Source organism: Gossypium arboreum, chromosome 9 (assembly GCF_025698485.1).
Source record: "Gossypium arboreum isolate Shixiya-1 chromosome 9, ASM2569848v2, whole genome shotgun sequence".
Classification (NCBI taxonomy): Eukaryota; Viridiplantae; Streptophyta; class Magnoliopsida; order Malvales; family Malvaceae; genus Gossypium; species Gossypium arboreum.
In genome coordinates this window covers 81727430-81755309 of record NC_069078.1, presented here as the reverse complement: position 1 = coordinate 81755309, position 27880 = coordinate 81727430, and the positions used below count along the sequence as shown (strand labels likewise).

Here is a 27880-nt window from a genome sequence, read left to right as displayed (position 1 = left end):
GCTTTGACTTTTGGACTTTGCCCAAGCAAACTTCTCTTTTTGGATTTAAAAAGTGTAAGCCCCCCCCCTCCCCCCCAACTCACTCACATGGTTTGTTTCATGACCCATCGCTATTCTACTTTGAGGGGAAATTTCTAAGGGTTGGGTTGTGGATCAAAACGAAAGGGCCCCAACTTCCCATTTAATGATTAGGGTTTGTTAAGGATAACCTTTTAATTTCTCATCAATCCATTAGCTCCTTCATATATAAATAAAAGAATAACAAAACCAGTTGTTGTCAGGTGATGGAAAGCCCTACATAGGTTATATCCTTAATACTCTTGCTAGTGTGTTACATGTTGCCACTTAATACTTTTTTACTCTCCCACGTTAAAGGTTTGCAAAATTTGACGGTTTGAATCCACTTACAAACCATATGCAGGATAGTAGTACCATGTTTGAAGGCTGGAGGCAGGCACATGGAGAGTAAAAGGGTCATCATCTTCCAGAAAAGAAAAAAAGGTGATGAAAAAGGAAAAAGGAAATAACAATATCCACGCTCCTTGTCTGCCAGTAGATACATAATTGTCCTTTTAAGTAACTCATTATTTCCTTTTTTTTTTTTTTTTTTTGGTTTAAATCTTTATATCACTCCAGAAGAATTCAATTTTGAAGATATAATGCTGGGATTTTATGTCTGTCTCTACCTGAGACTTTGGCTTTATCTCTTGTTTAATTGGCTTCTTCTATTTCCACTTACAAAACACTCTGGGTGGATGAAATTTCAGACAAATTTCTTGCCATCTTGTATTAAAATATCCACAATTCTTGGTTCACATAAGTAAATGAACCATTATATACAAGTCTCTTTGGCTGGGTGGTCGTCCTGACACACTAGAAAGTAGAAAAGAAAAAGATATATCGCCCGACTTGTAACTTCTCAAGGGAGTCAAGACCAGAATATCACTTTTCCTTTCAACAACTTTGATATCTATAATTACTTTTAAATTTTAATATAGATATTCATAAAAGTAAAGTAGATTTAGATAATGATATTTGAAGATTCATATTTGGATTCATAATATCTGAATCCGCAAAAAATTTGTATTAAATATGAGAGTTTGTCGAATTTATCTGTTAATTGCATCTTCATTTGCAACTGACCTTAGTAATTGAAGAGTAACAATTAGAGATGGACACAAAAGTTGGCAATGCAATTGAGGCGCTGCCTAAAGAGAAATCAGTTATCAATCTGCTGTACAAGATATGTGATTTTAGTTCAATTCACTCACTAAGCTATAACATCACCTATATACATTAAATAGATCACTTTACCTACAAAGACTTTCCATTTGAAAACTTAGTTCCAAACTGGACATAAAAAATAGTTTGCTTATAATGAATTGGGATAAATCTCAAAATTATGTATGAATTTTGGTTTAATGTGCAATTCTTACTAATTGTTATATGTTTATATATTACATACACAAATATTTATATTTATACAATATAAAATAAAATAATGTATTTATTTCTTTAAATGTATATGGTTAAATCAAAATTAAAATTTCATACATAGATTTGAATCACAATCAAAATTTCATTTGTATGATAGCACTAAATCAAAATTTTTGTATAATTTTAATATTTATCCCTAATAAATTTGCACTAAAAATGTTCCTCGCAATGAACAATCAAATGCTTTCAATCTCTCGTACAAAAACAAACCTTCTCTTAAATGGACATATAATGAGTGGTTGAATCTTCAATAAATGTATACTTTAACCCGGCCCCCTTATTGTGCTTGATTGATCTTCAATAAGAAAACAAGTATCTTTTAAAAATATCATAATCTCTTCAATAATGAGCTAGCTTGCATATGGCACATGCAATTAGAACAAACAATCTCTCCTTTCTCATTTTTAATATAGGACATGGACTCTTATTCAACACTTGTTTTTATTTTAATTATGTATTAATTAAAATGTTAATATTATTATCGAACACATTTTAAAAATTAAACAGTAAAAATTTTCAATAGTTGATCGAGGACACTATTTTAGTTTAATTTTAATTAGAGATTATATTATTCTTAAAGAAATTGATTTATCTAGATATTTCTGAAATAAATATTTTAATTAATTTAATTGGAGATAAAAAGTGAGATGAATTTAACATTTGCTATAATATAGTGAATGTATCAGTAAAATATATGTTTTTAATTTACTTTGTAAAAGATATAGATAAATAAATAAGTTTGAAAATGTAAAATTGATGCAAACCTTAAAATGATTTACCACCAATAGGTTATTGACAGTCGTGGATATATTCTGGTGGGAAGTGGGCATGTAAATTTATTATATTCCACTAGCGCACACGTTGTTTCTACATAAACTGGACCCATTTGCTACCTCCATCATTTGATAAATGATTTTGACAACAATAATTTACTTTTTTCTTTTAAAATTTGTATTTTGGAATTTGAATTTATTACCTACGGAGCAGTATAAAGCAATTTCTTTTTCTGGAGGATATACGAAGCTGAGGGAAGGAATCTTCTTCTTTCGGTTAAAATCGAATTTATTTAATTCAGTCGGAGGTTAATTAATAAATTTTAAAATTTTAATTATTAATTAATTCCATTTGAAATTAAGTAATTAATCAAATTAACTGAAATAAATAGTATATATTAAGTATAACATATTTTTATATCAGCAATATATTTTATCAAAGATTATTCTTAATTTTATATATTATATATAATATATATTTTAACTATTAAAAATGAATAACAGATGTATTTTTATATATTTTATAATTATTTTAATCAAAAGATAAAAACGTGTAAATTTTAGTTAATTTAGTTAATTAATCGAATTAATCGAAATATTTTAATTCAATTAATATACTTGAAAAATTTTCAATTGGATTAACTATTAAAACTTTTTACAAATTCAATTTGATTAATAACCAAATTGTATATTTCAACAGTCGTAAAAGGTAAACATGTTTGGATTGGATGTGTTGGTAATTGTGGGTAGTATTATTCCCTAAATTTGGCTTTAGTTACATAATACAGTTAATTTAAAAGGGTAATTGTAGAGCACAGATATGGAGTAAGATGGTTGTGACAGTGAAGAAAGGGGTTGAATGGCAACTGCAAAAATGGAAAATGGGAGTGCTTATTATTATTATCCTGTACAACAACAGAACCGAGGGCCCTGATTCCGATGAGAAAGGTAATGAGTGAATGAAGTTTGTTTGGGTGTTTGAGAGCTACGACTGAGTCTGCCATTAATCCATACAGCTCACCTCTTGCACTGAAAAACATGGCGTTTTTTGCATTTAAGTGCGCACAGCAGGTGAAAAAGGGACCATCTCATTCCCCCTTCCTCCTCCCCCTCTTATGCCCTCTGCACCGTCCTTCGGAGGGGTACTTACACTCTCTTGTGAGATCACACCTGGAATTGCGCATGAATTGTATAAATACGTGTTAAGTTTAAAATAATATCGTATATTTATATGATATAATTACTGTTCATTTATGTGATATTTTAGAACAGAAACATTTTTTTTAGAAGAGATTTAACCTTCAATCCAAAAATTTGAGATTAATGGTTTTCTAAGCTCACTACAGACCACCATTGGAGCAAATTTCCCATTTTTTTGTTAGATGATACTTGAACAAGCTTGGAAAGTCCAGGTAAACCTCAGCAATGCAATGTACTAAAAATGGCGTCCACCGTAACAGACCCATGGTCGAACTGAAAAGAATGGGTCAGTTTCCACTAGATGTGATCATGGGCCGGGCCGGGCCGGGTCCAAATAAAATTTTAGGCCTGTCTATTAGGCCCGGGCCCGGCTCGGCCCGAAATATGGGCCTAAAATTTTGTCCAAGCTCGGCCCAAAATAAAATTACTAAGCCAGAGCCCGGCCCGGCCAGGCCCATATTAATTTTTTTTCTTATTTCATTAAATAAAAAAATTTAAAAATATAATAAATCAAATATATTTAAAAACATAAAAATAAATATTAAAACAAATAAAAATAATACTAAAACAATTCTTAAAACAATACACAAATTAACAATATAATAAAAAATAGTTATATTAAAAATTTAAAATAATTAAAAATAAAATAAAAAATATATTAATATATAATTCGGGCCAGGCCGGGCTGGGCCCGGGCCAAAAAACTCTTACCCGAGGCCCATCCTGTTTTTTAAACGGGCCTCGTTTTTTTGCCCAAGCCCATTTTTCGGGCCTATATTTTTACCCAAACTCTCCTATTTTTCGGGCGGGCCTTCAGGCCGGGCTGGGCCGCCCAGCCCATTATCAGCTCTAGTTTCCACAAAGCATATGTCTTAATAAAAAGAGCATTGAATCCTATTTTCCTCCATAATTGTTGTTGACATACTCTTCTTCCCCAAGTTCATTACCATTCATCTTTGTGCTTGCCCAACCTAACGGGGTTAATAATTTATCCTTGAGCCGCGACACCCTATTCACCAGAGAATCCATCACCATGTCCCCACAATTACAGAATTTTGTCACTTTACAAAAAGGTACAAATATTATAGTAGTATTTATTATTAAGCCTGTTGTTGAATTTTTGGGCCCTAAGTAAAATAATAAAATAAAGTTTTAGATTCCTTAAAATTAGAAAATAATATTTTGAACTCTTTTTAGCCTTGGGTCTTGGCAGGCCGAATGACCCCCAAAACCGAGCCTATTTATTATCTAATATATTATAGTAAATAATATAATTACCCAATTTATTAATTAAATAAATAATATCAATTATATTATAATTTAAATATTATGTTATCTAATATATATTATAGCAATTTAAAGTTAAAAAAACAATTTTATTCTTAAATTATACCCTTCTAATTTAATTACCTAAAATAATACGAATAGAATCATAAATTATTCCCTTTCAAATTTACACTCCGATTTCTAATAAAGAAAAACATTTCAACTTGACTAGCAATGAAATTTACTACAATCAACTAACTAAATTTAGGAAACAAACCTTTATATAATTAAGGTGATTCCCATCATTATTGCTCAAGAAATTAATTCCGAAAAAATAATAACATATTACGTGAACTACTGGTATATGTTAAAATATTAATAACAAAAAAACATATTTTTAATGAATAATTATCTAGGAAATTTTTGATATTTTTATTCCTAATAAATATTATTATTTTTAAGCTCTAATCATATTTGTTCTTTTTATTTAATGTCTAGAATTATTCATAGCCCTCCCAATTGATAAATAGGAGGATAATGTGCTTTAGCTCACTCGATCCCACCTCATCCTGTATTAGCAACAATGTCCATACTAATTGAGCTAATTTAATTTAACTATTCTCATAAAATAATTATAAATTAGTAATCAATGCTAAACTAATTACTTAGATATAATAAAATTAAATATCCTAAATAGATACAATTATTATCATTATTTTACAAAATAACACAACTAATATAAAAATTAATTGTATAGTACTTTACAATAATGAATATATGGTTTTCTATATTTATTAAATATTTTCACTCAAAAGATGATTTTTTTAAAAAATTTATTCTTATGCTTAATTAATTAATTAATAGTTTATACCATAAATGCTTCTACAAATAATCTTTTACCAAATATGAATAATAATTTAAAAATTAATATAAGTACATTGTATATGCAAAATAATTAAACAATTAATATAAGGACATCAAACTCGATTATTTTTTCTAAAAAATAAACATACTTCAACGTGTTTTTAAATCTGATAAGAATAAAAATAAAAATAAAAATAAAATTTCTGTACAATCTTTTGACAAATTTGGTATTCTTTGAGATTTAAATCTCTAATACCAATATATATATATATATATATATATATATAATTTTTAAAATCTATCTTTATATACTTTCATAAAAACAACATTAGAATTTCATTTTTTTTCCGATTTCATATAGAATAAAAACGGTTTATGTTTAAAATTTTATTTATTTTCATAAATAGATTATTTGAGTTTATTTTAAAATATATATATAAATATATTTTAAATTTTTGAAAACTTTCATAACACTAATGTAGATTACTACCTTAGTCATTTCACATAATAAGTGTTCGAATTTGAGAAAATTTTTGAATTTATATGAAAATCATTCTTATAATCAAAATATAATATTACATAATATATAATACTAATTATTATATAAGTATCTTAAATGTATTTCCACAATAAATAAAATTATATATTATTATAATCACTAACTTATAAAATATTCATAAATCTAGTAAGTTTAAACATTCCGCCATGTTGGTTTTCACTTTAATCTTTAATATACTTTATATATACGAATTACATTGAATTTTAAATATAAAAATATATATACATAATCGATCTGCACATCGCACCAGAATACATTCAACTATTTGTTAAAAGGGTATATTTAATGAATTATACATTTTATCAAATACAAATCCCTTTTAAAAACTTAAATATTTTCTAACATAAAAGATGAAAAGGTATTTGGTTGTGTATAATGCAGAAGAGGAAGGGCAACCCCACCATAATTTTCTGACTTTTTCAGGCTACAAAGATCTCCAAACAGTCCAAACACAAAAATCCAAACAAGAAATCGTTTTCAAGTGCCTTTGTCCCCATATTCAATGTAATAACTAGCTTAGAGTAGGAAAACCTAAGAGTTGTTCATATATAATAAATGATAAACAATTCTTGAAAGCACACCATTAATATCAACGCCATCATTATATCTTCTCATTTATCCAAATTAATGAACAAATTACATCAGCCACGATACAATACTTTCACTAATCAACTCCAGATTATAGAAACAACCATTTTTGGTATATATAAGAAGGAAAGACGAGTATTAACACCTTATACACACTCTCACACATACACACACATATATATTGGTTTATATGTTAGTAGGTTTTGTTAGATTTGTAAGACTATCGTTTTCAACTTCACCTTCTGTTATAGCTGACGAAATGTAACTCACAACTAGAGAGTTCTCTTCGGGAGGTATTGTTGCTTGAAATCGGTGTCTACAAGCATGGCAAGTGACTTGAAAAATAGTGGAGTTGATTTGCTTGACTGCATGGTTCTTTAAAGCTTGAGCCTTTGCTGATTCAGCTTGTGCTTGTTGCCTGATTCTCTTTGCCTTGGCCAACTCGTGCTCAGCTAACTCAACCTGCCTTCTTGCTTGCTTTCTTGCCTCTTCAGCATAAGCTTTTTCTGCCATCGCCAACCTTAATTGTGCAATAGCTTCTTCCTTTAGCCTCGATGCAACAAACACCGGTTTCTCATGAATCTCAGTTGATTTCTTGGTTGCTTCCTTTTCCGTACAAGTTGATTGAAATGAGCCGATTGAGAGCTGTAACTGGATTGAATGATGATCAAGCTTTTTTGGGGGAACCAAGACCTCAGTGGGATTTGATGTGGTTAAGAGTTGAAGCTCCAGATCGTGGTAGTGCGCATTTTTAGGGGAATTATCTTTGGTAGGGTTCAACAACATGGTATCTGTTGTTGTGTTTGCCAACTCCAAACTAGGCCAAGGAACTGTACTAAAATTGATATCATTGGAAGGATTGGAGCTTGAAGCTGTTTGCGACAAGCAAACCGGTTGCATTGCTTGTGATTGTGGCCGGCTACGACTCATATGGCAAGCATCCTGATGTTCAATGAAACTCTCAACTCTACAAAAATGAAGTTAAACAGCTGTTATAACTCACAATTCTACGTAAAACTCAAAGTGGCACAAGAGGAACTGTTCAAAGGGCTTGGTCTAGTTGATGCCTTTATTAACGAAGATGGGATATAAAGGATTGAATGCGAAAGTTCCATCAAACTGATATTATGGATTAGAGGAAGAAATGAATAAAATGCTAAGCTAAACTCAAACTGAAAGTCACTCGAGCGGAAAAAAAAATGCACGACCAATCAAACTGATGTTGGGGAAATGTGTTCAACTGCCTATAAACACAGCTGCTAAATATTGGATTAAAAGTTCCATCAGACACGAGAAACAAAGAAATATATGTTCCTTTCTTTCTGTCCTTTAGTTTTTGGTTTTTCCTCTTCCAGCCAAAACTCAAGTCACGAGCAAAGGAAGGTGCTTGGCAGAGAATTTCAATATGCAATCATCGTATGGGACTGGTAAAAAATTTTCCTTCAAAACAAAATATTACCGAAATATGAGCCAAAAAAAAAAATCTAAGGAAGCTTAAAATCCATCAGCAAAACTCCAGGATGGATCTAAAACACTGTTGATTGTGTTTTGAGGATCAAGGGTTAAAAGAAGAAGATATTTATGGTATGTGAGAGGAATGGAGATAGTAAAGAACCTTGAAAAAACTCGGCCGCAGTCACAAGAATGGCCTCTGGTGCCGCAGGTTTTAAGATGGGCTTTATAATCAGATTGAACAGCATAGCCCTTGGAACATTTCTGGCAGACCCATTGCTTGTGGTTGCTGTGCTTCCGCCTGAAGTGTTTCTTGATCCCAACCAAATCGCCTAGAGCATGGCAAGGGTCGTGGTGCAAGCAACTAGGCTCGGGGCAAACGAACACCCGCTTTCTCACCACTGGAGTTTCTCTCTTGAGTAGCTTCCATGGAACCTTGTGTCGCCGCCTGTGCATCTGTAGGTTTTGGTCTCTTTGGAACCCTTGGTTGCAGATCTCACAAACGTAGCGATCCGATTCTAATAATGTTTTAGGCGAGAGAGAAACCACTTCTGCATCTGGATCTAACATCACCCAATTATATTTTCCAATTAGACAAAAAGAAAGCCAATCATGAACACACACACACACACACATATATATATCCATTTTGGATAATTGGATAAAAAGCTTTCATATATATATATATAATACGTACCAGGTGTTCCTGCGGGTCTTCTTTTCCTCTTATTGTTGTTATTACCATTGTCTATGCAGGTAAATGGCTCCAAAGAAGGAAGTGAGGAACAAGAGTTATCGGGCAACATGGGTAATTAAACTGTGTAATATAAGCCAAAGAGGCAAAGCAAAGCAATATGTTTTGTTTTGCCAACTGCTGCTGCTGATCTGAGCCAATAAACGATAGAGATTAGGTGAGAGAGAAATGGATATACATATAATTCGAGGTAGAAAGAGTAGTCGAACACAACATAAGATGAGATGAGAAGGAAATGGAAAGAAAAGAAAAGAAAGGAAAAGAAACTAAAAGCCTTTTTTCTTATTGGGGTTTGATGATCAGATCAGATGAGGTTTCTTTTTTAGGCTTTAAACAATCAGCTTTTGTATCATCTTTTCTCTCTTTATAGCTTGCAACCCTCATCTTCATGAATTGTGGAGTGCAGAGTGTCATTAGAAACTTGTTGAAAAGAACGGCCAATGAAAAAGCTTGAAACTTGAACCCCACGAGCTGAGATGGGCCAAAATTGAGAAACATCCCACAAACAAACAAACACTTCCAATTCACAGTTAAAATTCATCTCATACACCGTAACATTTGTTGCTTCGCAATTCCATGCATTAACGTTACATATGAATGATTCTAAATTACAAGCCACCCTCCCTCCATTTTCCCCAACCAATGAACCTTCCTAATTTTCTAACCCTTCCAAGCCAACCCTTTTATTGTTTTGAGTTCTTTTTTTTTGTTAGTACATGTATATACATTTCATGTTTATTCCATCTTTTATATCTATATTTTACTATTGTGCTTCACGACTCACGTTTGATTGATTGTCTACCTGTATCAAATTATATAGCTTAGTCTTTGTAATTGTATTCCTATGTTAAGGGTACAATTGGTTGATTTGCTCATTTCAATGAATCGGAACCTTCCACTATATATATTGTAAATTTATTTACCTTCATATGAATATACTTACTATTTACCAATATATATATATATATATATTATTTGATCTTTCGTTGTTGAGATTTAATATTTAAAAGCACGATTTTTATTGGAATTGCAGTGCAAATTGGTGCAAAACGCTCTAAGTTTAATTATTTATTACATATGTTGTTTTAATTTAATTTACTAATTTAGATGAAAATGGAATTAATTATCATTTATTATATATTTTTATCCGTTTTTAATTTTTATGTTAGTTACAAGTTTGATATTTGCCTGTGACATGTTAATTAAAATTAATTTATTGTGAATTATATATTTATATCCAAACATTAAAATCTCTACTTAAAGATTTTTTAAAATATATTTTAATTTTATCTACACAACACTTTTAATATTTTAAGAGAATTTGAAGAGAAATTTTTACCTTGGTATGACCTTGGGAAATACCTTGGAATGTCTTTTACCAGAGAGTCACGTCAACAACTTTTGATTTTGTGTTCAATAAGATTCGTAGTAAGTTAAGTGGTTGGGAGGTTAGGAATCTTTCGAAGGCGGGAAGAATAATTTTGGTTAAATTAGTACTTCTAGTTGTATCGAATTATTTCATGTGTACGGTTCGTCTTTCACTATCGATTTGTGGTAAAATTGAGAAACTAAATTAGGATTTCATTTGGGGTTCAAGTGAGGAATCGAGGAAACCTTCTCTTGTGAATTGGGCTGATTGTTGTAGGCCTCTAAACAAATAGGGGGCTTGGGATCAGAAGCCTCTCAGATCAGAACAAATTTTTCTTACTAAAGTTGGGTTTCAACATTATTGTTGATCCTAATATATTATGGGTTCGAGTGTTGAGGAGTAAATATAATGTTCAAAGTTTGATGTCCAATTCTATCTCAAGAGAGTGTTGTTCATTTATTTGGAGGTGTATTATGAGAATTTGGCCAGATGTCATCAAGAATATATACTGGTTGATTAGTGATGGTCGGTTGGTGAACTCTTGGAATGACACATGGATTAGGAAGATTGGGCCACTTAAACCTTTCTTTGAAGGAATTGGTCAACCGGATGAGACGCTTCGAGTATGTGACATGATAGATGCAGAAGATAAATGAGATTGGTGTCGGTTAATTTCTCTGCTTCCTAACCATGTGCTTTCTCATATTACAACTATACTCCTTCCTTGTACAAAAGCAGGAACTGACCAAGTCAGTTGGAAATAGTCAACTAATAACTCCTCTATGGGGGAAACTTAAAAGAATTTTTCTGGTTTTAGCAGCGTTGATCCATTCGTTAATCGGGAGTTGCTTTGGAGGTGTAAGGCTTCGCAACAAGTTCAATTATTTCTTTGGCTATTATGGTAGAACTGGATTTTGACAAATGATGAATGAGCTCGAAAGCACATGACTGATAAAGGACACTGCCCTTGATGCAAAAATCCACTGGAATCGAGCATTCATGCTGTACGTGATTGTGGTTTCTTGAGAGCAATTTGGCAAGTGATTGTTCTGAATTCGATAAGGAACAAGTTTTTCTCTGCTAATATTAAGAGTTGGTTTGTGTGCAACCTTACAAACCAAGGAGGAGTTATCGATATTGAGAATTGGTTGACTTTATTTGCAATACTGTGCTGGCTTCTATGGAAGAGTCGCAACAATTTTATATTTAATAACAGTCATAGTAATGTTGATGATGTTGTCACCCCAGGGAAGGCTTGGACTACAAGCATTTCGAATTCAAGGTCAAGTGAAATTTATCGTGTCCAGAGGATAGTAGGCGCATATTGGGTGGCACTAGAGCGAAGGTGGATAAAACTCAACACTGATGGTGAAATTTTAGTTTCTAATGGTTCTACTTCGATTGGAGGGATTTTCTAGGATCATTATGCTAAATGGATTAGTGGTTTCACTAGAGAGGAAACAATGTTCAAGATTGAGGATAAAGCTATTTTAGAAAGTCTAAAGATAGCGTGAGATTCTGACTTCAGACAATTAGAGGTGGAGTGTGATAGCTTTGGAAGTTGAAACTATTCTAGCAGGTGGTGCTACAAATAGTAGGATGTCGGAGTTGCGTCTGATTCATCAAATTTTGGAGCGTGATTGGAGAGTCCATTTTCGATATATTTCGAAGGACCTCAACAAAATTGCTGACCATATGGCTAAGCTCCCAAGTTTATATTGCAATGAGGTGCAGATTTATACGGAGATTCCAATTTTGATAAAAAAACTTACTAAAGTCAAACATTGGCCATTTGGCTAATATCACTTGGTAGTATGTTGTTATCTTTATAATCACATTACTAAAATAAATAAATTTATATATATTCATATGCCCTTTTATAATTAAACTTTCAATTATATCTATTTATTTTTGCAACGATATGATACAAAGTAAAAAATAATAATTTATTATATATAATACATTAAAGTACATCAAATGCTTTTCATTCTTATCATCTATAATGACAACTTTTTGATTGGGTAACAATCTTTAATCATTATATAAGTGTTTAACTATTATCAATAGTAAAAGAAAATTAAAAAAAATTTCTCTTTTTTTTTCTCAAAACCGTTTACTTCTTATCTTTTGTTTTGCCCAGTAGCGATGTCAGCTTCGGACTGGCTATTACCCACTTTTTTCTCCCTCTCATCAATTTTTTCTTTTTTCTCATTCACTCCACATGTCTTTTCTCTATTTAGTTTGCAGATCCATTTTGTGGATATCTTTATTGTCTTCACAAGTTGTGATGAAAAGATGACAAAACCAATCTACTACAGGAAAACAGACTTTTAGCGGTGTTTTTTTAGCCTTAGCGGCGATTTGACAAGCGCCGCAAAAAATGCCGCTATAGAAAACGCCGCAAAAATTTGCGGCGTTTATTTAAAAAAAACGCTACAAAAGTTAATGGCTTTTAGCGGCGTTTGTGAAAAAGCGTCGCTAAAAGTCGTGGCTTTTAGCGGCGCTTTGTTACAAATGCCGCTAATTTTGGCATATTTGTAATGCACATTTTCACCAATATCCAAACCTTTCTGCATTAAATTCAACCAAAAAAAGCAAATATAGCATTGAATCCAACCAAAAACAACAAATGTAGCATAAAAAATGCATGATGTAAATTAATAAATGAAGTATAGCTCAAAATATTCTTACAATAATGTTAAATGTGACAATGTTAAAAATATTCTTACAACGAGAAAATAAATGTCTAAGATGGCGGCTTTTGCGACTGTTGAAACATCTGCATCATATGCCGAAGCTGTAGTTGAAGCTCATCATATTTTCTACTCTGCTCTGTTATAATCACTGTTGCGTCTGTCTCCCTCGCTGCTGCATCCGCTCTAAGTTGTTGCTGGAGTTCTTCATATTTTCTTTCAACCTTGGCAATTTGCTCAACTGTATGTATTGCTGGGAGCCGGATCCAAAATATTGGGTCAGGGTAACACCAGATCCTTGAAATCGAATCCGACCATACTTTTCAGGACCCAAAACTTCCAAAATATTGGGTCAGGGTAACACCAGATCCTTGAAATCGAATCCAACCATACTTTTCAGGACCCAAAACTTCAGTAATAATTCTGTTATCAATGTTCTCGAGATTAACAGAACTATCAGTCGAAGCAATCGCTTCATACTCCGCCTTCTTCTCTTTTAGTTTCTCCTAATAAATCAATCAAAGAGTTAGAAACGAAATATATAATAAAAAGGAATGCAACATAACTTAACATTATTTAAAACTACTAACGATGAATTAAACCATTATAATTAAACATTACAAATGTTTATAATAAATCAAATTTTATTAAGTAAATATATCATAATTTCTCCAGCTTCGGATGTTATAGGAGATCCATCTTTCTTCTTATGCGTAATCTCAAAAAGCTGAAGGCATCTAACTTTTTGACCAGATGAGACTTCCTACAATATAGTAGTAAAAATATTATTTAATAGTAGAAAAGTCATTAATATTTGATAGAAATAATAAATTCATAGTACCTCGGCCTCAGCAACAAAAGCAAAACTTCTTGACTCTACCGTGTGCGTGAATTTTTGTTTTTGCCTGCTGCTTGTTCCAACTCGCTCACGGTCCTACATAATGTAATTATTATTACATATATAGTAAACACTATATACCGAAAAATTTATAAAAATTTGGAAGTACGTAAAACCTTTCCTTTCTTTGAATTCCAGAATCTAACTGCATCTTCCCATTGGTATTTCAGCAATCCCGGCGAGACATTTCGCAATTTTTTTTGAGGCTTATGTCTTTCTTAAAATATTGCTTCTTCAAAGTGCTTTTATGGTCTCTCCATTTTTTACCCAATGCCTTCTTGATATAGTCACCGAGACCTCTAAAGCAAATCTCTCCTAAAAAAACACAAGTTTAGAATGTAAATATAAATGAAACTTAAACCAAAGTATTATAAATAACAATTAGATGTTTTGTCACCTTAATATTATCGAGAGCTTGATTTTTGTTGCTATCAGGCATGTGATGCCATGATTCGTAATTGATGGGCAACATATTAGCATTTCGTGCTATAATGCCCAAATAGCCTACTAAAAGTCGAGCCTCAAATCCAACAGGCTGACCATGACTGTTTCTACTTACTTTGACACGCTCGACAGAATTTAAGTCGTATAAATATTTAAGTAGAGTACGTCCTCGACCTCTGCGCGTCCCACCACTTTCAGCTGAAAAATGATATGTTATTATTTATATTATAAATGAAAAAAATCAATAATAAAAGTCAACACACATGTAAAATAAACTTAACATTACTTTGAAATTCTGCAGGCTCGTCAAGTGTCTCCGGCACATTCAAAGATCCAATAACTGTCTACGGTTCACTATTTGCTTCTTCCGAATTTGGAGTATTCTGGACAATACTTAAATCTTGTAATCTTCTTCTACGCATTTTTCCTGCAATACACATAAAATAATTGAAATTTGAGTAACAAATTACAACAATAATAGTACATATAAAATAGTTAAATTACATAACATGAGCAAGATTAAAATTATAATATTACATATAATTAAAAAATTGTAAAATCTTACGACATCATGATTCGTAAATATCTTCATCCACATCCTGACGAACCCATTGAAATTGTGTACTAGTGCTAGGGATATTTTCATTTAAGTTTTGTTCTGGAAAAATGCAAAGTTTCTGATCTTTCGACGATGTCATCTCTACTTCTATTGCCCATGTCAAACAAGTCTCTAAGGGTGTTTCGGAGTACAACATACCAACCCTCATTAGTTGGATCTTTTGAGTAAAAAATTTGTTTTACTTGAGAAGAAAATACATACGGCTCGTCTATCAATTGTTCTCCAGTGTGAATCAATCGAGAGAAATTCACCATTGTAAAACCAAATTGATCTTTTTTAATTCCGCGAGCAGTATTAACATCAGCCCAATCACATCGAAATAAGACAACTTTCCATTTTCCATAGTAATCTAACTTAATAATATCAGTAAGAAGTCCGTAATACTCCACATTTCCCTCAACGGGATTACTGTCCCTAGCACTAGCATAACTTGTAATTGAAGAATTAACAACTATTCTACAATTTTGAGTTCTCCTCAATTTCTCGCAATATTTTATATGAAATATGAATCCATTGATGATAAAGGTACTATAGCTTTTTACTACTCTATTCGGGCCTTAGGAAAGCCATTTAACTTCGTCATTAACGTCCTTCCCACTCCAAACCTATTGAATCAAAAGTAAATTGAGTAATTATAAATGTTATGAGAAAATATTATTATTTGTCAATAAAAGGTTGAGTTGCATACCGTTGGCTTAACCATTCATGGAAAGATTCTGTGAATAACTTATTAATCTCTCGTTGTTGTAATCTTCGGGAGCATGAACGAGATCTTAAGATTTGTTTGTACTCACTATGTTAAAAAGAGGTTTAATTGGTTAGAAAATAAACAAATAAAAACGATGAATATTTGTCATATTTTAGAACTTACTTGCGTAATGGTTCAATTGAATCGTGGTGAAAAAGAACATATCTATGTGCTTGTACCCAAGATCTTTCATCTAATTCTGCAATTTCAACTTTACCGATTGGTTCTCCATAACTTTGAAATAAATAAGTTTCGGCAAAGTTGGGATCATTGAGCCCAGCATTTCTACTTGGTCTATTCAATCTTGTTTCAACATCTTCTAAATATCTAGAACAGAAGGTCATACACTCCTCTGCCAAGTAGCCTTCAGCAATTGATCCTTTTGGATAACGCTTATTTCGACAATAAGACTTCAATTTGCTTAGGAACCTAAATACGATATACAATATTATCAAAAGTTGTAACTAAATGTATAGAGGTGAATGAATGAATACTTTACAAATAAATTAGCACCTTTCTATAGGATACATCCATCGATAGAAAACCGGTCCTTTAATTATTACTTCACGAGGGAGATGGATTACCAAGTGCACCATAATAGTGAAGAAGGAAGGTGGAAAGATTTTCTCCAAATTGCATAAAGTCAAAGCGGCTCGATCCTATACTTTTTCAAGTTATTCAATGTTAAATATGACTTCTATTTTCAGTCAAATTTGAAAAATAATCTTTCAGTTAAACTTTGTTTACCTGTTTCAATCAAACACTGATTAGTTTAGATTATTTTATTATTATTTGATCTATGAATTTAGCCTATAAATAGGTTCTTTTACAACCTTAGAAAATATACCCATTAGAGATTAGAACTCATAACACATTTAGAGAATTTTGTGTTTACGTTTTGTGGGTTCTTTATTTTTGGGTTTTCGAGTTTTCGGGGTTTAGTTTTTATCTCCATCTTTTTGCACTCTTCGTTCTTTTGCCATTATAGTAAAATTATCATTGCCCTTGGTTTTTTATCCTCTTTGGAGAGTTTTTTCACGTTAAATTTGTGTGTTTAATTTCTCAATTTATTCCGCTATTTTCTTGTTTGTTGCTTAATCGGGTCGAAATCTTAACAAGTGGTATCAGAGCTAGTTCAATTTTCATAGATCAGCCTGTTCAGAGATGGCAACAACAAGGTTTAAAATTGAGAAGTTCGATGGTGAGACAAATTTCAATCTGTGGCAAGTTCGGATGATGGCAATTCTAGCTCAATCCGGTTTGAAAAAGATTGTTACTGGGAAAAAGCTTGAGAATCTAAATAAAATAGAATTGGAAGAGCTTGATGAAAAGGCTTTATCTACAATCCAGTTGTGCCTCACGAATACGGTATTGCAGGAGGTATTGATGGAGAAGACCTTATCTGCCTTGTGGAAAATGTTAGAAACTCTTTATGCGACTAAGTCTCTAGCTAATCGTTTAGTATTGAAACAACGTCTATTTACGTTTCGCATGAACGAATGTAAGCTTCTTAGAGATCACATCAGTCAATTCATTACTCTTTTAAATGATTTAAAGAATGTTGAGGTTCATATTGACGATGAAGATCAGGCTATGCTATTATTGTGCTCTTTACCCCTTTTATACAAGTCTTTCAGGGAGACCCTGATTTATGGCAGAGACAAACTCTCGTTCGAAGATGTGAATGGGCATTTGTTGAATAGAGACAAACTCGACAATGAGCTTCATTTGGATAGCAAGACAGATAGGCAAGCTTCCGTTTTGGTAGCATCAAAGAAACAAGATAAAAGGTGTTGCTATTGTAAAAAGTTAGGTCACGTCAAAGCAGATTGTTATAAACTGCGAAATAAAAAGCTACTGAGAATAACGAGGAAGATGTAGCTAGTGCTAATTTGGCCGATGAAAATGGGGATGATTTCTTGTTAGTGTCAACAAGTGATAACACCAAGCTCACGTCCGAGTAGATCCTAGATTCAGGATGTTTTTTCCACATGTGTCCCAATAGAGAATGGTTTTCCACATACAGTTTGATTGAAGGTGAAGTTGTGCGCATGGGAAACGATTCATCTAGTAAGGTAATTGGTATTGGTACTGTTAAAATTAAGATGCACGATGGGACGATTAGGACACTCTCAGATGTCAGATATGTACTTGATTTACGAAAGAATCTCATCTCCTTAAGTAATTTAGACTTGAAAGGATGTAAAATCAACATCGAGTCTAGCGATATTAAAGTATCTCTAGAGCTCTCGTTTTGTTAAAAGGTAAAAGAACCGACAGTCTTCATATTCTGAAAGGTTATACAGTGACCGGTGAAATCGGACGTCCCTCGTCCGTTATGAAGTTAAAGTTAACTTGTTTGGAGTGGAGGCAACTTGGTCATAGGAGGGAAAAATGTATGACTATTTCGTTGAAGAGAAGTTCTCTTTTGGATGCAGGTTTTGAAAAGTTAGGGCACTGTGTTCGTGAAAATCAGACCCGGGTTAGTTTTGATTTGGCAGTGTACAAGTCGAAGGCTAGAAGTCTTCAAGTTTTTAAGCACAAATTTGACTCAGTTAATTCCCTGCATAGTTCAAGATAGGCTCGTGGCAGGCTTTGGCAAAGATGGCGTTGTGGAAATATGAGTCAAGGTGGAGATTTGTTAAATATGACTCCAATTTTCAGTCAAATTTAAAAAATAATCTTTCAGTTAAACTCTGTTTACCTGTTTCAATCAAACACTGATTAGTTTAGATTATTTTATTATTATTTGATCTATGAATTTAGCCTATAAATAGGCTCTTTTACAACATTAGAAAATATACCCATTAGAGATTAGAACTCATAACATATTTAGAGAATTTTGTGTTTACGTTTTGTGGGTTCTTTGTTTTCGAGTTTTCTGGGTTTAGTTTTTATCTCCATCTTTTTGTACTCTTCGTTCTTTTGCCATTATAGTAAAATTATCTTTGCCCGTGATTTTTTATCCTCTTTGGAGGGGTTTTTTCACGTTAAATTTGTGTGTTTAATTTCTCATTTTATTTCGCTATTTTCTAGTTTGTTGCTTAATCGGGTCAAAATCTTAACATTCAACATCCAAAACTTTGCCACAAATAGCTTTCATTATATTGGAAAGTTCAATTATACAGGACGTAACCTTTTTTGACATACAGCACCGTAAAGCAAGTGGCAGTAAATCTTACATCAAGATGTGATATCATGTGATTTTAAATAATATAGTCTTCGATCTTTAAAACTCACACATCGAGAGATATTTGATGCATACGCATCTGAGATCTTTATATCCTTCAACATCGTGCAGAACACTTCTTTCCCTTCTTTCGACATTGCAAAAATTGGAGGCGGTAACCGAATTCCCATGTCAACTAAATCAAGTCGACTCTGAAGATTGTCTTTTGATTTTCCATCGATATTCAAAATTGTCTCGATGATATTCTCGCAAACATTCTTCTTAATATGCATGACATCAAGATTGTGTCGTAAAATATGATGCTTCCAATAAGGCAACTCAAAAAAAATATTTTTTTTTCCACAAATCCGCCTCATTAGGATCATTCTCTTTATCAGATTCATCCCTCGATCTTCTCCTTGTTTGTATGTTGGATGGTTGATTCATCTTTCCATAACTAAAATCCATATCTTTTAATATGAACAAGATTTCGGATCCAATAGTCTACACAAGAGCTTCTCTAAACTCTTTAGTACCGTCAAATAAAGTCCCCTGAAATCTAAATCTATGATTTCCGTCCAACCACCGACGATGCCCCATATAATAGAACTTCTTCCCATTATATAACCATTTCGAATATGTTTACGCAGAGCAACAAGGACAAGCATAACATCCTTTGGTACTCCAACCAGATAACTTGGCATAAGCCAAAAAATTATTAATTTCCACAACAAAGCTGCACGTAAATTGAAGTTCTCATTTCTTAACATATCACATGTCTCAACCCCTGACCATAATTGTTTTAACTCTTCAATAAGTGGCTGCAAATAAATGTCGATATCATTTCCAGGACCTTTCTCTCCAGAGATAATCATAGATAAAATAAATTGTAAGGAACGAGCACTACAGGCCAAGTACTATAGGAAGTACTCATGATTTTAAAGGATTATAGCCGTCAGTTGCTAGCCCAAGCCTTACATTCCGAGGATCGCTTGCAAAGCTTGAAAATTTACTGCCAAACGATTTCCAAGCTAAAGAATCAGCAGGATGCCTTAATAATCCATCATCGGTCCATTCATCAGTATGCCACCTCATAGAATCGACTATCTTTGAAGACATGAAAAACCTTTGAAGTCTTGGTATTAGGGGAAAATATCGCAAAACCTTGACTGGCTTATTTCTTAACTGTGCCCCACTTTCATCCGCATTTACATCTTTTGTATTCCTATTCATCCAACGAGACTTACCGCAAACATGACAAGATTGTTGGTTTTTCTGATCACTCTAGTAAAACATGCAGTCATTTGGGCAACTATGAATTTTATCTACCCAAGGCCTAAATCTTTTATTAGTCTCTTCATATCTTGACAAGACTGGGGGATTTTTGCAAACGGAAACATCTCTCTTAGAAACTCTAGCAGCATTGTAAAAGAGTTTCCGGTCCACCCTCCCTAACATTTTAAGTGAAATAGACGAATGCAGAAAGACAATTTCGAATATTTTGATCCCTCGTAAAGTTCTTCGTTCATTTCATTAAGTAAATTGTAGAACTTCGCCGCTTCTTCATTTGGCTCCTCATCAGTTGCACTTGTTCCCGTTTCGCAAAAAATATTTCCACCAATATTACGATCATCAGATGCAATAAAGTCAGGTGGAAACGATTGCTCACCATGACTATGCATATTAAATGCATCCCGCAACTTACCTTCCATGTCATCTTGTCTAACATACTGACGGTAAGCAGTATCAGGATAAGTTGGATTAATCGTTGAAGAAGTTCCACTAGATGTACACTTTCATGGAAAATCCATTTTTTATACCCCCGAATAAAGCCATCAACAATTAGATGTTCATAGACAACTTCACGAAAATGCCAATTGATGTTGCCACACCTCTTGCACGGGCAAAGAATCATATTCACTTGGCTTGCATTTTGAAATGCGAAATTTAGAAAATTTTGTACTCCATTTCGATAGGCGTTGCTTACCCTTGACAAATTCATCCAACTCCTATCCATTTCGTAGTTCTTGAAATCTAAAGTTGACAATAAATTACACGGGTAAGTTGTTTATTTATAAGTATAATTAAGTTATGTAAGTTATGATATGATATATATTTATATATTATGTAAGTTATGTAAGTTATGATATAATATATATTTATGTATTATGTAAGTTATGTAAATTATGTAAGTTGTTTATCTTATGTAAATTATGTAAGATATGATATATATTTATGTTGATGGGATTATGATTGTGTTGATGGGAAAACACAAGGAAGTGAAGAATTGGTTATTAGATTAAATTTACAAGTTTAGGGTTAATTATTTATTTTGAATTAAGTCCATCATGTGTGCTCAATTATGATTATTTTTATTGAATCACATGAATGCTAAATCAACTCAGAATGAATGGGCTAATTCCTTAAAATAAATTAAAAAATTATTTTCCAAGTAAGTCAAGTCTAATTTTTTGAACAATATTTAAAAATACAATTTAATTTAATTAGGTAATTTAACAATAAAATAAAAGTAAACAAAATATTTTTGTGATTAAATTAAAATAAAATAAAATATTTAAAATAAAATTTTAAATACAATTTAATTTAATTAGGTAATTTAACAATAAATTAAAAGTAAACAAAATATTTTTCGTGATTAAATTAAAATAAAATAAAATATTAAAATAAAACTTTAAATACAATTTAATTTAATTAGGTAATTCAACAATAAAATAAAATTAAATAAAATATTTTTCGTGATTAAATTAAAATAAAATGAAATATTCAAAATAAAACTTTAAATACAATTTAATTTAATTAGGTAATTTAAAAATAAAATAAAAGTAGACAAAATATTTTTCGTGATTAAATTAAATTAAAATAAAATAACATATTCAAAATAAAACTTTAAATAAAATTTAATTTAATTAGGTAATTTAAAAGTAAAATAAAATATTTAAAATAAGGTTGAAGAAAAGTCGGCAATTATTGTTATTTTAATAGACATGCAAGCTACGAAATAAAGCCATATTTGTGTTATTATCCAATTTACGTTTGTATGAAAAATAAGAATAATAATAATTGATATTAAAAATAAAATAACATAATCAAATCTTTACCATGTAATTGAAACAAATTTATAGGTGGAAGCTGTACTGTTTAGTGAATGAAATGATTTCTATGGCATCAAATTCAGTTTTGCTTCCATATTTCATTTCAAAACTATATATTATCTTGTTCACAACTAATTTGCACAAAAGAACATGGTAATAAAATTTTACCAAAATAGGACCATAGCAAACTGAATGACAAATAACAGAAAACATAAGGTAGAAAACTAGATGGCAAATATAAAGTAAGTAAAATGATCCAATATTTGAAAGGAAAATCAGCAATTAAATCTATACAAAATCGGAGCCCCAGAAAATTAATTTTTCCAAAATCATCATGATGAAACTATTATTGATGAGAATTTTGAACTAAAACGTACCTTAATAATTTCAACAAGCTGGTCTACTCCACTCTCACCAGCAAACAGAGGCTGGAGTCAAAAAAGTAGTATTTGTTAAGTAATTTAAAACGAAAATGCATAGAAATAAGTTAAGTAATTTAGCAATGAAACATGGACCTAGAGCAGATGTCAATGGCTGTGGTGTATTTAGCTGCACCAAATATTGATTTAGGTGCTTGATAGTACCTAGAACAGATGTAAGATTATAAGAGTAGCACCAAATATATTTCAGTTCAAGCAAATATAAAAACTTTATCAATATCAGTGCCAAATATTACTTCGAAGATTAAATGACAGCTTCAATTGAACTACTAATTGCAGGAGGAGCAGGAAGCAGTAACTATAATAATATTTTTTTAAATATATCAGTACCAAATATTGATTCTTTTTCATTAAAAATCCAGGCTTATATTTTAAATCTATACATCCTTAGAGCTCTCAATAGCAACAACTTTTAGAATTCGTGAATCAACTTGTGCAGTAGGTGTAAGAAAAAATACTTTCACTGCATGTTTGTTACGGAAAATCTCATTTTATATTCAAACCCATGTGACAGTAGTTAAGAACCTTGATGCTGCACTTGAGTTTGGATGGACAACAATGGACTTTGAGGAGTTATATACAATGCATGGAATGAAAAATAAAAAAGAAAACAACACAGAAAAGAAGACTTGCATAAGTTAATCTACTATACTCTAAAAAACAACCTTTGGTTTAGATATCTTAAAATCTCAAACTGCAGTTCCAGATAGATCCATGATTTAATCAATGCACAAAGTATTTGCAACTATCGGAGATAAGACCATCATATGTATAAATATGCATATATATATATATATATATATATATATATATATATTTGCCCTATAACATTGCGAAAGATGGAAGTTCCAAGGCAAGCATATGGATTAAAACAAATAAGTTGTACGTTGAATACTTGTTTGCAAGACTCTGTGGCCAGCACAGGAAATGGGAATGAGCTTAGACTCTTGCAGATCCTCTGTGATTTTCTTGAAGCATGTATTCTTTCTTCATTTCTTCCAAAACAGCATCATTGGTGCTGTCGAAAAAAAGAGAAACTGAGTTGTTTCAAAATCTCATTTTATATTCAAAAAATTATTTAGTTGTTGAATAATACAAATAATAAAGAAAATACACCGAGTTAATGGAAGCAGCAGTGAAAGTAGCATTGAAGTAAACCCTACAAGTTTAGCTAGTGAAAGGCGGGTTCCTGCTTCAATTAGAGAGTTTGAAAGAAATGAAAAATAAACCCTACAAGTTTGAGGATTCCACAGCATTGAAGTACTACTATTCAAACTCAAAATTTAAGATCATTGTAGCACCCCAAACCCGGCCCAGAAGTTATGGCCGGATCCAGCATGCCACATCAAAAACGTAAAAAAAAAAATTCCATTCTAAGTCTAGAAAATCGTACTTGATGTTCAAAAGATTAATTCATTAAGGGTTAAAGTGAATGGAAGTCATGCACGGTAGGAAACCGGAAAGAGGTGGTGAGTCCATCGGATCGCTATACCAACCTCCTTCGGATCCAATCCTAGACATGCATACCGCCATTGCCATACCTTAACGTCATGGATATTTCTAGAAACCGATTCGATTAAGTCATTTTTAGGAAAAGTGATTAATTTTGGAAAATACTTTCATTGCGGAAGCTTTGCTTGTTGTCGTGTTATTTTGAAATCAACTGTTGTTTTTGAAAACGCGCCCTAAAGCTATCTAATTTCAACAGTTAAAATAAGTATTACCTATCTTAGTAATACATAATAAAAACCATCAAAAATAAATAAGCGGCTTTATTACATTTAAAAGCCCAAAACCTCAAACGTAATTAAAAAGATGTCTAGTTCACCAGAAGAAAATCAAACTTTCAGAACGGGTGGCCACTCCGAATTCCCTCACAGCTCCAAGCCCACTATGGTTGGGGATTTCCTGCGTGGATGAAAATAAAAGGGTGAGTTTGGGAAACTCAAATGTGTAAGGAAAACCCATTCAAAGCCAAAGTCACTCAAGCCTATTGGGCCTAAGCCCATTCAGTAATAAATGGTACTAGGCCAGAGCCCTTTTCAAATTACAATAAACTGGGCCTTAGCCCCTTATTCAGATAACAGTATGGCCCATAGGCCCATTTCAAAATACATGCAACATCAATAACATATGCAAGCCCATTTGGGTAACAGTGGTACTGGGCCAGAGCCCTTTTCAGATTACAATAAACTGGGCCTTAGCCCCTTATTCAGATAATGATGGCCCATAGGCCCATTTCAAAATACATGCAACATCAAGAACATATGCAAACCCATTTGGGAGACTACTCAACCCACCAACCACTACACTCCACCCGTACCAGCCATACACTCCATGTGGGAATAGCTCAACCCACCCAAATTTAACACTCCACGATTTTGGCCTTTGCTGCTCGATTATCGAAGAATTGAGGCAAAGCCTCCAAGACGTGGACAAGCCACTTTCAGACTTCCTCCGTCAATATCCCAAGTCCATGCATCGATAATAACAACATGGCATGCAGTAAATAACAACAGTCAAACATGCATTTAGGTCAATTTAACCCTAGGGGTATTTCAGTAATTTATCTACTAGGGGTAAAACTGTAAATTTTCCACTTTTAAAGGTATTTCAGTAATTTATCTATTTTAGGGTTTTTCATGTATATTCCTACCTTTCACGTACTAATAGAATCACTACCGAGGGTTCTTACCGAATTGGGTCCGTTGGCCCATCATTCCAATTTTGGCCCATTAAGCCCAAAAATATCGAGGGCACATAAATCATGCACTTTGCAATCCAAATTTTGCAGTTTACCAAAAACATTAATCGATTTACCTCACGAGCATTCGCACACTCGCAAATCTACAAAATACCGGTTTTCGGCATTTCGGCTTTTCGACTTTTGCCGATCCAGACTAAGAAAGAGGGTGTTAGTTACACACCTGTTTGCGACGATATGCTGACGAGATCCACACACACGAACTGCCTACAATTGGATTACTAACACGTTAATCTAACTATTCAAACACGAACTACATATTAACCTCATACCATATTCGGCCAACCACACCTACAGATCATAGTAAGCTTATAAGAAATCAATAAGTAACTCATTAACAAATTTTTGTCAATGTTTACCACATAATCATAATTTCACTGCAAGCTGTCTTCCTGAGCAACAGTCACTAAATTATTTATAACTAGAGCTACGAAACTCCAAATCAAGTGCCGTTAATTTTCCCTGAAAATAGACTCATTTATCTTCTATCCATAAAATTTTCAGAATTTTTTGTTTAGCCAATCAATACCAGAATTTTCTCAAAGTTTCCCATGTTTCACTGTTTGACTAATCTGACCACCCTTCATTACGAATCAAATTTCTCATTGTACAGAATTCAAAATATGTTCTTGTTTATTTCATTAGAAACTAGACTTAATAAGCTTTAATTACATAATTTATTCAGCTTCTAATTCATCTCCCACAATTTATGGTGATTTTCCAAAGTCACGTTACTGCTGCTGTCCCAAGCAGATTTATTACCAAATCACTCTTTCACACCTAACTTGCATGCATGTTATTTAAACATGTATATCACCAATCAATCATCACATATCTATGATTTTTACTTAAGCATAATCTCCATTTCATCATTTCAAAGCACAACATGTTAGCCGATTTTTCCCTTTAGCATCTAAGGCACATGCATGCTCATTTGTTTGGCTCAACTTCACATATCTTCCATTTTTCATCAAAAGAACATGAAACAACAACCATTTCCTTCATTTTAATTCATGACCAAATGCTCACAACACAACTAAAAATCAAAATATACTTCAAGAGTTAAGGTAGAATCAAGAAGAACTCATGAACCTCAAAATAGAAGCAAGGTACCAAGAACTTACCTTCAATTTTCCTCCTCCTAATGACCGAATACTCAAGAGCTTTCTCCTCTCCTTTCTCTTCTCTAACTTTCAGCTATGATGAACAAAGATGGACAAAAATTTGTTCTTTTCACCCCTTTTTCTTTTAATAAAACTTCATATTTCATCCATTTAATTCTTTAATACAAAAGACATGATATTCTTATCATGAAACATTTACCTAACCCATTATCATGAAGCATTTACCTAACCCATTATCATGGAACATTTACCTAACCTATTATCAATTTGTATCAATTTGTACCATAAATTATGGATATTAAGTGTACATTTTGTCTACAACAACATGATGGCTGGCCACTTCATGTAAAATGGGAGGTTTGCCATGCAAATCCTCCTATTTTGCACTCCTATTTATTTGGCCACTTCAATTTAGCCTATAGCATTTTCAAACATTTTCACATAAGTCCTATTTCATAATTTCACTCCCTTTTTCTTATGGAACAAAAATTAACTAAAATTACCGGGTTCTATCTTAAGCTTGGGCCTTCTAGAGGCCCACTAACATAATTAAACCTATGCCAACATTCATAGGATTCCCGAAAATTGGGGCGTTACAATCATCATGTGTCGAGTTAATGGTATTCACCTCATGTTCTGTCAGTGTTCTGAAACTACACAGTACACATTAACCGTACACACAGATATGACTCCAGTTTGAATACCAAATTTCGCAGAAAGATTTACAAAAATTAACTCTTTATGTCAATTTGAACACTAAATAGTAGGACTATGTTCATTTCTCTCTTACCCTGTTTCTCGTATTCTACCTCCCCGCCAAGATTAACATGAAGCTCTTACGAATTAGAACACAAAATCAACTCTTTATTTCATTCAACATACCAAACTGATACTAATACACAAATATCAGTAAATAACTTAAATCTTACCTTGAACTATTTTCTTTAACCCCAAAGCCAATTTCTGAAACCCTTGCTTTTCTTAATCCTATTTTCTATAGAAAGGAAATCAATGGCCAGTGGGAAGGGTGAATTTTAGGGATTTCAAATTAGGGAAGAAAGGGTTATTTTCGGATGTCGAATTGGGGAAGAAGGGGTGATAAAACTTTAAGGATTTGGGACTAAGGAAAATAGGGGAAATGAACAGGGGAAAGTAGTGAAAATGTTTAAGTGTTATCGTGTGGGTAAAAAAGAAGACAGCAAAACAACGATGTTTGCCTAAAATAATTTAACATTTGCGGCGCTTTTATTATAGCGCCGCTAAAAGTGTAAACTATTGAGGTGTTTTACCAAAACGCCACTAATAAACCATTAAAACGACGACGTTTTCATTTAAACAAACTAATCTTTAGCGGCGTTTATACACTAGCACTGCTAAATCCAAACCCTATTGTGGTGCTTTACAAAAAAAGCCACTAAGAAATCTTATAAAATGGCGCCGTTTAGTTTATAATATGAAGATTGCATACCTTTTGCGGCTTTTATAAAAAAACGCCGCTAATGCCTTTAAAAATTAAATTTATTTAATATATAAATAAAAACAATAT

The 27880-nt window shown here is 32.5% G+C and overlaps 1 protein-coding gene and 1 long non-coding RNA gene across 2 annotated transcripts; both read right to left on the bottom strand.

The window, feature by feature from the left end:
- Positions 1–6742: 6742 nt before the first annotated feature.
- LOC108454920 (zinc finger protein SHOOT GRAVITROPISM 5-like) lies at positions 6743–9531 on the bottom strand. Its single transcript, XM_017753553.2, has 3 exons — positions 8897–9531; positions 8363–8762; positions 6743–7714 (listed from the first exon to the last, which is right to left on the bottom strand). Exons 1-3 carry the CDS (start codon positions 9003–9005, stop codon positions 6934–6936), a joined length of 1290 nt encoding a protein of 429 aa, XP_017609042.1. The 5' UTR covers positions 9006–9531; the 3' UTR covers positions 6743–6933.
- Positions 9532–24063: 14532 nt separating this feature from the next.
- Positions 24064–26515, bottom strand: LOC128280870 (uncharacterized). Its single transcript, XR_008271064.1, has 3 exons — positions 26335–26515; positions 25374–25417; positions 24064–24354 (listed from the first exon to the last, which is right to left on the bottom strand). It is a non-coding gene; the product is annotated as an uncharacterized LOC128280870 (long non-coding RNA).
- Between the last annotated feature and the right edge of the window lie 1365 nt (positions 26516–27880).

Excerpts from the sequence above, each read along its gene's own strand:
- LOC108454920 (XM_017753553.2), bottom strand. The coding sequence starts at position 9,005 with ATGTTGCCCGATAACTCTTGTTCCTCACTTCCTTCTTTGGAGCCATTT. Across the intron at positions 8,763-8,896 it reads AAGACCCGCAGGAACACCTG|ATCCAGATGCAGAAGTGGTT; the intron begins GTACGTATTATA and ends GGGTGATGTTAG. Across the intron at positions 7,715-8,362 it reads TGCGGCCGAGTTTTTTCAAG|AGTTGAGAGTTTCATTGAAC; the intron begins GTTCTTTACTAT and ends TCATTTTTGTAG.